This window comes from Pezoporus flaviventris, unplaced genomic scaffold (genome assembly GCF_033815535.1).
Source record: "Pezoporus flaviventris isolate CSIRO_AGI_PZ_B2104156 unplaced genomic scaffold, CSIRO_AGI_Pfla_v1 ptg000188l, whole genome shotgun sequence".
NCBI classification, from domain to species: domain Eukaryota; kingdom Metazoa; phylum Chordata; class Aves; order Psittaciformes; family Psittacidae; genus Pezoporus; species Pezoporus flaviventris.
Genome location: NW_026892736.1, coordinates 615893 through 629054, shown reverse-complemented (window position 1 = coordinate 629054; position 13162 = coordinate 615893). Strand labels below are relative to the sequence as shown.

Genomic DNA, 13162 nt, shown 5'->3' with positions numbered 1-13162 from the left:
AAGAAGAAGTAAAATGAAATATCTCATTTCTCATGAAACCTCCTTCAGAATAGGGAATATCTGGTCTGTTTGATCTCAGGATTTTACAGTTGAGTGCTTTTACCTCAGAAGTGGTAATTTCCACTCACATACCATTAGTTTTAATTATCCTGCCTTGGTTTCCATTTTCAGAGTTGCCACTTATGAAAAGTGAGGCTAAGTGGTCATTTACTTTGGGGGATGGAGTGGGTCAGTCTCTTTCATTTCAGTCTAACCTTCATGCTGTTTTCTGTGTCAGTTGGCCCAGCTCAACCTGCCACAGCTGCTTTTTGGGTCAGTGACATACAGATTTCACCTTCCACATCTGGAAATTGCTGTCCTGCTGCTCCCTCCAATGCTTTTATAGACCTTTCCTGGGAGATCAGTCCCATGGGCTTGTATTCCCGGTAGTATGTGTTGGTAATACTTGTTCTCACAGCTATATCTGGCTTGAATAAATGCTAAACCCTATTTTAAAGCTCCCAACAACTTTGCAATTTGAGTTCTGTAGGGTGCCCTTTATCCTTGTGTCCCTAATCATAGAATCCCAGACTGCTTTGTGTTGGAAGGGACCTTAAAGCTCATCCAGTTCCAACCCCGACACCTTCCCCTAGAGCAGCTTGCTCCAACCTGGCCTTGAACACTGCCAGGGATGGGGCAGCCACAGCTTCTCTGGGCACCCTGTGCCAGCGCCTCAGCACCCTCACAGGGAAGAGCTTCTGCCTAATTTTTTTCCTGATCCGCTCTAAGATATCTTTGATCTCCATTTCTTTGTGAAAGGCAGAATTTACACTTTGAAATCCCTGTACTAAGCCTCCCTCCTGTTTCTTCCATTGTCAGCTTTAATACCTGGTAGCTATTTCCCTGTTTTTCTACCCACTGTCTTGATTCTGCATTCTGGCTGCTTCTTGGCAAAGTCAAGTTCCCAGCTTGAATTAAGGTCTACCTGCTGTCCTCGTCCTCTTTTACCCAGCTGCCCAAAAGTAGTGTCAGAGAGTCCTCTTTGGCCGTGCTAAGCTAGGTACAGCTCCAGTTGTTATCCCAAAAGGGCAGAGGGATGCCTTCATCTCGCTAAGCATGTTCTCTCATGGTACAGCTCTCTCTCTGCTGGAGGTAAGTTGTCAGGTAAATGAGTGCTTTGAGCCTGATATTGGGAGCGAAAGAGGGAACAAGGATTTCCTAGCTACTTGAATTCCCTTTGAGACAGAAGTGGTTTTGTTCTCTGCAAAGCACCGAGCTATAAACAGGAGGCTCTAAGCAATGTTGTCATCTTTCTGCTTTGTTTTCTCCTAGTCAGTTCTGCTGAAAAAGAAATATACTGAAGCTCAGTTAGAAAATCAGGAGTTCTTTCAGTGCTGGCTCCCCTGGCAGGCTCCTTTCCTGCACTCAAATCAAAGCTCTTACTGAGGATGATGATATAAACAAGGATAAAGACCTGTCTCAATGAAAGCAAAGTTTTCTGCTCCCCTGTAGAGTAACCACTCGAGTTTCATGTAGCAATCTGCAAATAGGCTCTCACTGCTCAGATGGAGGAGGTCAGGAATGGCTAATCCTGTGCTAGCCAGATTTAAAGGATTCTGGGGAAATGAGCCTGGATTATGCTCTTTTAATTTCCATTAATTACTTCATTTCCATTGCAGCAGACTTTCTGGAGCTGTTTCCTGAAGGCTAAAAGAGATTCTGAACACATGCAAATTACGGAGTTTCTGCTGTTGACTTAATGTGACTGTGATGTCCTTACCCTAGAAATAAGAAACATGCTAGAACTGGCAGAAGACCAATTTGAGACTTGGAACTTTAAACATCTCAAGTTTGGTCAATTATGGGTAATTTTAGCTATGTTCCGATGAGAAGCTCCAAACTACTTTAAGTGGCACTAGCAGGAACTGGCAGTAGTAGTTGCAGTACATTTTATATGTGCTCAAACACTCTTTAGTGCCATGATTGCTGCATCCCAAGAGTTCACAGTACGAAACTTCATGAACTTCAGAAATCCATTACTAAAGGGCTACTACTACAACCTGTTCTGTACTTGCAGGCTTGTATCTGACTGAAATGTGGTGGCTTCATATCTGATTTTGATCCTGAGCTCTTCAGCTTGTGTGACTTTGAACCTAGCAGATGTGTGCGCTCAGACTGATGCTTGCAGGTCATGAGCATCCTCAGCAGCAGGTTTGATCTTTGCCCGAAGTAGCAGAAATACTGCTTCTGTAGCTTGCCCAATTTGGAAGCCAGGGAAACTCTTGCTGTACCTGGGTGAAGCTGAATCAGTTGGTGCATCCTTTCACTCCTGCTTTACTGGGCCACTTCAGAGCTACCAGAACCACTATGAGCTTCTCAAGTAGTCTGACCACTCTTTATCAGGCTATCGAATTGTTCTGAATTAGCACTTGCTATTGCACTTTAAGCTGCTTGGCTCTGCTCATCTCAGAGTCTTCTCTTTTTGGGGTGATCCAGACCCTGGAGACAATGGAAAAGGTGCCAAACTATATCCACCTAGGTGATGTCCCAGTTCTTCCAAAGCTGGAAAGAGCAGTCTGCAGATAAGAGTCAAGTGCTCTGCTCTCCCTCAGCTTCTTTAAGCAGTGGCAGGGACCCCTTGACATAGGAGAGTTGCAAGAGGATGTGAACGAAATCTGTGTTGAAGGAGGAAAGCTGTGGTTTCTGCTATTTAAACCTAGTCAGGGGAGGGGAGAGGTTACTTAAAGGTTAACACCTCCTGTGGCTCTTCTGTGCATCCTCTCTTGGTAACACTAGATAATATGTATGACCTCCTCTGTTACCCATCAACAAATTCAAGCCTTGTCCTCAGGGCTTTGTGTACTGCTTGGGATATCTGTTGCTCTTGAGCTCATGTTAATTCTGCCATGTTATCCAAATCCTGAGAGCGAGCCTTAGGCTGTTACCCTTCCCTTTCTCTCTAAGTGTGGAAGGCTCCTTCATCCCCACAGCTTCATCATGCTCTTGAATGTATTCACAGATTTGAAGTTCAACCTGACCTTACTTTCATAAGCAAGACTCAAAAAGTTAATATTGAAAGAAATCACTGAGAAGCAATCTTCTTTAAACCAGAAGGGATTATGAAGTTCCAGCAGTACATATGTAATAGAAGGAAATGTATTTTGATAGATCTCATGGCTGGTTCTCGTGTTAATCCTCAGGATATTTTGGGTATAGGGTTATCTGGGATATGAAGTCTTGCATTCAGGGAATGAGGCCACTAGATGACACCAAAACAGCCTACGGACATTCATTTCTCCTGGTAACAGGGGGATTTACTCACTAGTTTATCCACTGAAGGGGTGGATTTATCTTCTCAGAAGAAGTTAGGAATCCTCCTTTTCTTTATTTACAAGTAGTCTTAAAAGATGAGGTTTTTCTTTCCTCCTGTTGTTTCTGGTAATTTGCTTCAAAGTAGGAGGAGATGCTCACAGGTTTAGCTGAAGTGAAAAGAAAACAGAGCAACCTCCCCTCATCTCCCATGTGGGCTCTGAAAGTTGCTGCTTGCTTTCCTGTCAATCGCCCCCACTCCTCCACCCCCCAAAAATCAATCTGTGCTCTGCCAGCTATGGAAAACTTGCATTAATTAATTACATGTTTTGCATGGTAATAGGCAATTTGCAGTGCAACTGCTATTATCCACATCAGAATTGGCTTTCTAGCTCCCTCCGTAGTGCTCTCAGCATTCCCTTCCATATAAACAAGGAGATGCTCATATACATCAGAAATGCTGACTCGCAGGCAATAAAATGCAGACTTCTTTATACAAGAGGTTCATTAGTTCCTGTAGAAGTCAATGAGTTTTCTTCTGGATAGGAGCCAATTGCATATGCACTGGGTAAATTGAGGAAAGGAATACTGCCCAAGAGAAGGATTCTTAACTAGTTGGGGGTTTTAGTTTGGTTTTGTTGGTGTTTCTTTACTTCAGTGTGCTGAACAGAATTAGTTTAGAGGGCAAATCAGTTCAGGATAGGGTCCATGGAGCTTTGCAGAAGGGGAATTGGGCATTTTTCCAGCTGCTGTGTTTGAGCTGTGGATTAAGTGCCTGGCCTGGATCCAGCAGAGCTCTGCCTTCTCTGTGTCAGCACGAGGCCAGAAGTGCTGATCTCAGTGCAGTGGAGATGAGTTTCCCTTTCCCGAGCGGCACGTGTCCTGCACCTATGCACAGTGAGCCCCAGCGATAATCTTATGTGGATACTGCAATATTATCCTATTCCCCTAATCCCTGTTCTCTCGCTTCCAGGATTGTGAGTGTGAAGGAGACCCGGCTGACAAGTCTAGTGGCAAACTTCCTGGTTGGCCTCTCCCTTCTGCTCCTCCCCTTCCCTCTCCAGTGGATCCCAAAGCCAGTGCTCTATGGCCTCTTCCTCTACATCGCGTTGACCTCCATTGATGGGAACCAGCTCTTTGAAAGGGTGGCGCTCCTGCTCAAAGAACAGGTAACCAGACTGGGGCACCAGACTGGTGGAACAGAAAAGGAAACTTTATTTACAACCTTTATTTTACCACTTTAGCACCAAAATGCGGCAGGAGCTAACATGGAAAGGTGCTGGTGTTGGGAATGGGACTAGCCCTAAAACTCATGTTCTCAGCAGGCTGATTTCTAGCTCCAGTCTGAACCTTGCATCCCTTTCACATTTCTCTGCAAAGTGGGAATGAAACTTGATGTCTCCAGTTTAGCCTGGTCTGCCACTGAGACAAGAGCAAGAGATGCCCTTTTCATTAAAGGGGACAAGTAAGTGGGAGAATAATTTAGTGTCAAACAAGTAAAGTGGCATGGTTGTTCTTGGGTTAAAAAGAGGTGGTAGCTGGATTGTTCAGAGAATGGCACTGCATCTCGTCTGTCTTCTAATTCCGCATTAATTGCTTTCTGCACTTCCCTGCCACAGAAGTGTTTGAGCTTTCCTGTTCAGAGTTGGTATCTTGGGTATTGAATCATAGAATAATAGAATGGTTTTGATTGGAAGGGTCATTAAAGCTCATCCAGTTCCAAGCCCCTGTGTCCAACCTGCCCTTGAACACTGCCAGGGATGGGGCAGCCACAGCTTCTCTGGGCACCCTGTGCCAGCGCCTCAGCACCCTCCCAGGGAAGAGCTTCTGCCTAAGAGCTCATCTCAGTCTACCCTCTTTCAGCTTTAAAGCCATTTCCACTTGTCCTATAACTAGGATATTATATTACATATAATCCTTCTCAGTCTGCTCAGAATTGCTATGGGGCTTCTATCTCCAGAAAGTGAAAGCTAGTGCATGGATGGAGTCAGGATAGCTGCTATCAGTGAAGACCTGGTGTAGACCACACCAAAAAGAGATCTGGGCAATGCCTTTTGAAACAAGACAGTTGCACAAACTGCTGCTCACTGAATGTAGCATGTTTGTAAGCTTTAAAACCCCTCTGTGATGCTGTCAGCTGCAGAGTCCATGTGTTTTAAAACCAATAATAACAAATATTAAAGAGCATAGGCATGATGTCAGTAAATGGTGATCTTTGATTTCCCCAACAGAACTTCAGAACAGGTGACTTTTTTGCTGTGTTTTACACTTTCATTTTGACACGTGTGAAATGCCATAAGATTTTAAACTCAAAATGAAATTACTTATGTTATTGAAGCCCTTGTGATGTGGGATGAAAACAAATCTGGAAGATGTGTTTTCAAGCTCCCTCTGTTACAAGTGCTAAGAAGGTGTTAGTTTGCAGTGTAGGCGGTACCGGGGAGCAATTGTGAGTTTCCATCTTGCCTTCTTTTATGTAACAATGGTCAAGGGCTTAAAAAGCCCAACATTTCGCTCTGCATCTCTGCTAATCTGTCTTGATCTCTAATATTACATCCCAGAGGTCAAAACCAGTGAAACCTGGGTAAAGATTACATTTGTCATGTCCATTTTTGAATGAGGATTGAATGGTTACTGATGTGTGTAGAATGAGACTTCTGCCTTTATTAGAAATAGTGTGGAATTTTCCAAGCTGGAAAATTAAAAACTATTCTCAAATATGGAGATCTTCCTTTTGTGGAAACCTTTTAATGAGTCATGGCACAATCTGAAATCCATTGAGTCTGTATCGGTGCCAGCAGACAGTCGCTCATACTCTTCATTGATGTATAGACAGTGAGTCAAAGCCTGTGCTCAGACATGAGCAAGGAACTGTCAAAAGAAACCACGAATGATATTTAGCCTATTAATGTCACTTCCCCCTCACCTTCTTTCTCAAAAATTAATATCTGATATGACTTAAGAAAATCACTGCACTGAATACAGCCTCTTCTTGCACCTCCCCAACCCCATCTCCTGGTTCAGCTAAAGAAGTGGGACCACTAGGGGCATGGAGATGGAGTCTGGTCAGCAGAGGACAGAAGGCTATAAAATAATGAGGACCTGCTTTTCAGGTGGAGAAACCAGCCAGCAGTAACAGAACCTGAATGCATCTCCTTACCATCGCCCCCCCCCCCCCAGGCCTACAGGCACTTCACCTATTGCTGCAAAGCCCTGATAATCCTACTCCAGGGAATCTTATTACTGCACTTATCAAGATATGTTATTGCACTCCAGATGCTCCCAAAGGCAGTCTTAGTTCTTTGGTGTGCCTTTTCTTCTGCGGGTTTCTAGTGCCAGTCATCTTCTGTGTGTTGCTGCCAGTGCTGTGGTTTAAGATACTTGCTTTAACCCTACAAATCCTGTGTTCTGCTGCTGAACCTGTTGATGCTGATGCACTCTGTGTGTGTATAAATTGATGACTCCTTTAAAACCCTTGTGTTCGAAAGCCTGGGCCCTACATTCTGCAGTCACAAGGCTAGGTTTCTGCCTGTCTAACATGTAATTCTTCTCTTCCCAGACTGCTTATCCTCCGACCCATTACATCCGCAGAGTGCCCCAGAGGAAGATCCACTATTTCACAGGCTTGCAGGTCCTGCAGCTCCTCATCCTCTGTGGTTTTGGCATGTCACCATTGCCCTACATGAAGATGATCTTCCCACTCATCATGATAGGGATGATCCCAATCAGGTATGAAGCTTGGCTGCACTTTTTTTGTCTCTCATACCTTTTGTCTTCAGGGTTGAACTGTAGGAAGTCCAAGTGGTCTGGAAGTGCAACCAGCACTTTCCTGAATAGCCAGATGCTAGAGGTGGATGATGGTGACCTCTCCTTTACTAGTTGCTCAGGCTTGAGGAGAAATAGTGCAGGGAGCCTGTGATTTCACTGATGCTGGTGTTGTGCACAAGGCTCTGTGCTGGCCACGGACTCTTCTTCCAGCTAGCAGAGAGGCAAATAAGCCTCCCTTTGCAGTGCCTGTAAGATGCCTGGTGCTCCTGAGAAGCTGTAGGCTGAGCCTTGCCCTAGGTGGCATTTGATAGTGTTCTCTTTGTCAAAGTGCGTTGTAATTTGATTTCCTAAGCCCTGTGCTTGGAGCAGAGCTAGAAACTTTTCTTTATCTCTTATCCAGAGCTGTGGTGACCTTTCAGACCTCCTGCACTGCTAAATGTTATTGCCAATAATCATTTAGGTCAAACTGGCCAATATCTTGCAGTCTTGAGAGAGAATCATAGAGAAATTTAACTAATTTCTTCCTTAATGCTCATTAACAGTGACTGCCCATCATTCTTCAGTTAAATCATTCATGCTCTCCATCCTTTGGCTATAATGAGAAGCCATAATAAGATCTTGGAAGGAACAGATCTGTTTCCAGTCCATTTGATTATTTTTAGGCCAGGATGGTATCCAGTGATATCTGGTTGTCTTTGAACTTGCAGTCTCAGAGATTTTTCTGTCTGATCTCAAAGTTCAGAGCTACCAATGTGATAATCTGCAAAAGCAGCTATTATGGTGTTTTCCTTGGTTGATAAAGGCGAGTCCAGTTCTTTCCAAAATAAAAGCAAATGTCAAAGCTTACCATGGCCTTCAACAGGATCAGGTTAGATCTGTTTGGCTTGGATTTTTAGAGATAAACAGTCTTGGAAAACACTGGAAGTATTGCTCCTGTAGTAAGAGTCTGTCACCCACCCGTCACATAGGCATCACTTTGGATGACTGTTGAAGTTGCTGGTAGAGATTTCAGCTGTGTGCAGTGCTGGATGATTGACTCTTGTGGGAATTGCAGGTCTCTGCACAGAGCAGCTCAGTATAGAAATAAATGTGGGACACTCTTTGCCACACACATTGGACATAGTGTAATAAGCTAAATCAGTGTGGAGAGAGGGTGCTGTCAAAGAACCTGATTTTGTAGTAAGAGCTAGATAATTTAGTGCTGCATATATATCTTTACTTTTAAGTAAATAAGATCCTGTCATCTTATCCTGCTTCTGCTGCTGATTTCCCTTTACAGAGCAGCTTTTTCTAGTAGCTGGATAATCAGACCTGCTGCTAAGGGAAAGATGGTGCTACCAGACACAATACAGAGATTTGCCCTCGGCTTTCGTCTCTGATTTCTTTTGCCTTCATGTAGTTCCTGGGGACTCCAGCAGAGAAGGCAGCACCATGATGTAGCTCTGTAGTTAACAGTGGCTTTTCCACAAAGATTTGGCACTATAAATAGATGAGACAGAGTAGAAGATATTAAATCTCTCTTTTCTTCTTAAGAAGTGAAGGAAGGAAGAGGAGATGGGACAGCAGCCAGGGGTCAAAGTCTAGAATCAAACCCAGATGAGTGAGTCATGGCTCAGTGTCCTGTCCAGAAAAACAGTTATGTTACTTATCAATTTTAAACCCACGTTTCCATCTGTCCAACAGCATTAGACCCATGATTTGTGTTGTCATTGGTGAGGCACCAGTGGTGTAGTGTTAATGTGAAAGTAAATGGATTTCAATGGCTTCTCATTATTGCAGGGGAGAAGAAGTTATCTCTCTGGGTATTACCAGTTCCTGGCTTTGATTCAAAACTTTGGGATGACTGGAGTTTAGTTGCTCAGAGAGGAAGAATCTTCTCTCCAAGTTCTGTGATGCTTACCTGTTCTCTCATGGCTCTCAGTTTTATCTCATGACAGGTCTATTTAAGCAGATGCTGGTATTCTCAGTAGTAAGTGCTCTTTAGGATCTCTTGCATAGCTATTGAAAGGGCCCTTCCAGGCTTTTTAGTGCTTTGTGCCTTATTTTAACAGCTGAAGAATAGCTTCCTGTTAAGTAAAGAGAAGTTTCACAACTAAGCTTGCAGCAGGACTGAATGAGAGCAACCCCAAACCCCTAAAGTAAGGGAATCGCTGTCTCTATGATCCAGTGGGGAATCCAGACACTGGATGGGGATGAAGTGTTACCAGCAGCTGGAGGGATGAATATCACAGCCCCTTTTTAGCCTCTTGTCATGGTCTTAAGTCTTGCTAATATATTTGGTGCTTCTCTAAAGAGTAAGACTTCAGGGTTGTCTGTTAAAGCTTCTTTGTGGTGAGAGCTGAAGGGAGTGATGTGGCATACTTGGAGAGCTAAGGAAGCGCAAGACAATCCTTGTATGCAGGTCTTTGAGACAACATACCCACTATAGGGCAAGTAAGTGGTGAAGAAAGTTGTAATTGGAAATAGAGGGCAATTCTTGGCAAAGTAATTAATCCACTGGCAAACTAGAGGCAGAGGCAAGTTACTAACTGGTTCCCCAGCACAAACCAGGAGCATAGCAGAGGATGGTGACAGGATGCTCTAGGTGAGTGACTTTTCTCTTGTGAGGGTGACGATGTTCTCTTTCTTCTTCAGCTGAAATGAGGAAGCTTCTTGCAGGAGGACCTCTGCACTGTTATTCCTCTACATACTGTGTTTGCCTGCAGGATTGGCTGTTTTTACTTTGCCACATTTCATTTCCCCTTCAGCTGGGTGAATGTGTTGTATGCATGGCCATGGACAAACTCAGCTGAGAGTCTTGAGGCAGAGAAAATGTTACACGACTATAAGCAAGTACTAATGCTGTCTTTCTGGTTCAATCCTAGGTATAACCTGCTCCCTAGGATCATCGAAGCAAAGTACTTGGATGCTATGGATGCAGAACATTAAATGAGGTCCCCTGCACACAGAGCAGTGAGGACAGCTCTGTTAGAGTTGGAAGGCGGCTTTGCCGAAGCGTAGAACAATCTATCTGCAGTTCTTTCTTTCACCACTTTCTTTCTGCTCTAATCCAGCATTGGTAATGCACACATATCAAAGATCAATTGAGCGTTGAAGTGTCAGACCAGACCAGCCTTGGACTTGGGAGGCCGATGCTCTTTGGAGCTGTGAGGCAAGCAAGCTTTATGGAAAATGCTCCTTTCCACGTCCCCAAACTGGAAACCCCAAAGATCAGCATGTCTGTATGGTTGGAGCATGCATCCTCAGAGTTGTCATGTGGTCCCCTGTTTGAGGGTGGGGGGAATCTCTTTTTATGCGCCGTGTCCCTTTCTTCTAAAACACTATGAGGACAGCAACTGACCTTTCTTTTACAGAATGCCAGTCCTGTTCTGGCCTTGGAGTTCAATTTCCCATGTAACCAGTATTCCCAAATTGGTATTCTGGGTGGGATAGCCTCATGCTAAACCACTGATGTCAGGAGAGATGTCTGGCCATCTCTTCAGATTAGCAGGGCTGGAGACAGATTTAATTTGTACTGATACAATCCACAGCTTTGGATGAATATGTAATTCCTACAAATGAGCTGGAAATGTTTCGAAGTTGGGCTCGCATGGAGATGTTGTTGAAACCACATCTGGGTCTAAGCTATTTGGGAATTATTTTGGGTGGTTCTACCATTACTTCTCAGTAATCAAAGACAGAAGGGTAGTTTTGCACAACTGCAACGTTCTTGCTTGCACCCAAAGTCAGATGCTGAAGCTTGTCAAAGGGCAGTTGTGTTAATGATTGCATATACATATGTACAGTAGTGCCTATGTGTACATATATACATATGGATTTGTGTATATATTTTGCATAGATATACAAATAGGCCTGGTTCTTTCCAAATATCAAGTGTTTTGTGCAGTGTTACCCATGATGTCTTGACCACATGCTCGTTCTCTGCTTCAGTGCTGCTTTTTTCTCATTTGTGATATGGTCACTTTTCAGTCACTGTTTTTGTTCAGGTGTTGCTTTGTTCAAGGTGTTCTTTTGCTTTCTCCTTCCCATGGCTTGAGGCCTTCATCATTCTGTCTGGATGCTCCAATGTGTGAATTTTGCGTTTAATTTTAATGTACAGCATGCAATGAAAGCTTTCCTCTTTTGCCTAATCAATATTTGTCAGTCATTTCATTTGTTTCTGTTTTGTAGCTCATCTCCAGTTTCCCCCACTCCCAGACGTTATATTATATTTCTGGACGAATCTAACTTCTGCTGTCTTTTTATATTTCAGTTTATTTAAAGTTGCTTGTATTATGGTCAGTTTTCTGATTTGGAGTACTGTGAAACAGGCTGCCCTTTAGTTCAGTGCTTGCCCTTTGCTGCTCACTACAGATAGCAGGTAAAGTGTTAACGAAAAATGTGGACCTCTGAAGGTAATGAACTTTCAAAAGAGGAGAAATGAGGGAAGAAAAGTAATGTAAAATGAAATCCAAATATACTATTAGCACAGAGAAGTGTTACTGACCGATTGCTCGCCCAGTAAATGGTGCAGGCTTCTTAGCAGCACATGCCCTACTGATTGGGTGTTCCTCTGCATGATGAGAAAGACCAGCTCTGTTATGGGGGAGGACTATGCTGAAACTAAGCCAGAATCAAGCCACTGAAGATTTAGTGTATTTACACTAAATATCAGGTGTTCTTTCATCTTAATGTAGCTGCTTAGGGCTTTAAAACACGTATGGAAAACTGAATTTTAGGCTCTTATGAAACCCTTCATCTCTGTACTGATATTTGATGGAGGAGATCAGTAAGTGTTCCCAAGAACATGGCCTTGGTTTATATATCCCCAAGCGATCACAGGAGAGAGCACTCAGCTTAGCAAGCAAAACAGCATTACATGACCTTGAAAGCACGATGTTCATATTGCACCCACCAACTCTTTTGCGAGTCTCCGGGTCGGGATGGCCACCCCAGTACATCAGCAGGTAACACCGTGTTTGGCTTTCAGTCTGTCTTGGAGGCAGCAGGGGTAACTCATGCCATGTCTGATAAGTGGTGTGACAGCAGGTATAAATCTGTGTGTGGATTCTGACCACCTTCATCAATATTTCCTGGCTTTTGAGTCATTGACGTGGTGAGATCAGTAATAGCTGTTATGAAGGTCTACATGTAGAAGCAGGGTGCAGACAGTCAGCAAACAGGATTTTGGGGCAGTGCAAAAGCAGAGGTGGTTAAAGGATGTCTGATCTTCAGTCAACAGAAAAAGAGTAGGTGACAGCAAACAGTTCGGTACCTGCTATAAGACAGGGAGTGCAAAGGCCTGATGATGCTTAAATAACACGCTTTTCCCACGGATGTCAAAAGCTTTAACCAAAACTAGAATCAAAAGTGTTTGAGCATCCTCTGGTTGAGTAAGCTATTAAACACACGTGTCCTGGCGCTGCATTTCTGGTGTCTCATCTCCTGGCAGGAAGAAGCCACCCTGTGGGATGGTTTAAATCATACTGTGGATGTTGTGGCTGGAGGGAGGAGAGGATGTGCCCAAGGGAATACGGCTCTGCTCCTTTTTGAGGAAGAGCAGAGGGTTTGGGTCTTGCCAGAGGAAATAGCTTTGAGATGCAGCCTCTATCCCCCTGCTTAGAAGGACCAAAAAAGCCCCCATTTAAAGCCGTTTTGACAGCATCCATTTCAGGCAGTGTCAAATGTTGCTAACTGAGATAATTTAAAATACAGGTAGCTTGGGGGTGTGAGTGTTAAATATCCATCACAACTCTTGTTTGTATCTTTTATTGCTGTTGCTTTACCACTATGACTTCAGTGTTCATATTTGCCTTGTAGCATCAATAGGATTCTGTTTCATGGGGTTTTCTTTCTACAGAAGTCAGGGGCCAAAGGATCAACTGATGGGAAATCAGCACAACTTGGGAAGAGAAGTTGTGCTGGCTTAGACTTCTTGAACATTTGGACCCATGTCTTAATATATGGGTAGAAGGGAGATGTGAGACTCAAGGCTTCTTGCCTAATAAGGGGTTGTAATGATCCTGCAGAGGATTTTATTTCATACAAGTACCTTTTCTCTTCTTGTTTGCTTCTGGTTTTGCTGACTTAAGTGCAGGCGTTTCCAGGAAGTAGGCTAACTAGGGAA

General features: G+C 43.7%; 1 protein-coding gene across 8 annotated transcripts in view; it reads left to right on the top strand.

Moving 5' to 3' along the window:
- SLC4A11 (solute carrier family 4 member 11) overlaps positions 1–12609 on the top strand; it is a 144155-nt gene extending 131546 nt beyond the window's left edge. For all 8 annotated transcript variants that reach the window (XM_061441086.1, XM_061441087.1, XM_061441085.1 and 5 more), the window contains 3 exons: positions 4262–4457; positions 6848–7017; positions 9921–12609. In XM_061441086.1, the coding sequence (XP_061297070.1) occupies positions 4262–4457; positions 6848–7017; positions 9921–9984 (430 nt within the window). In that variant the 3' untranslated portion in view covers positions 9985–12609. The remainder of the gene's footprint in view (positions 1–4261; positions 4458–6847; positions 7018–9920) is intronic.
- The last annotated feature ends 553 nt before the right edge of the window (positions 12610–13162 follow it).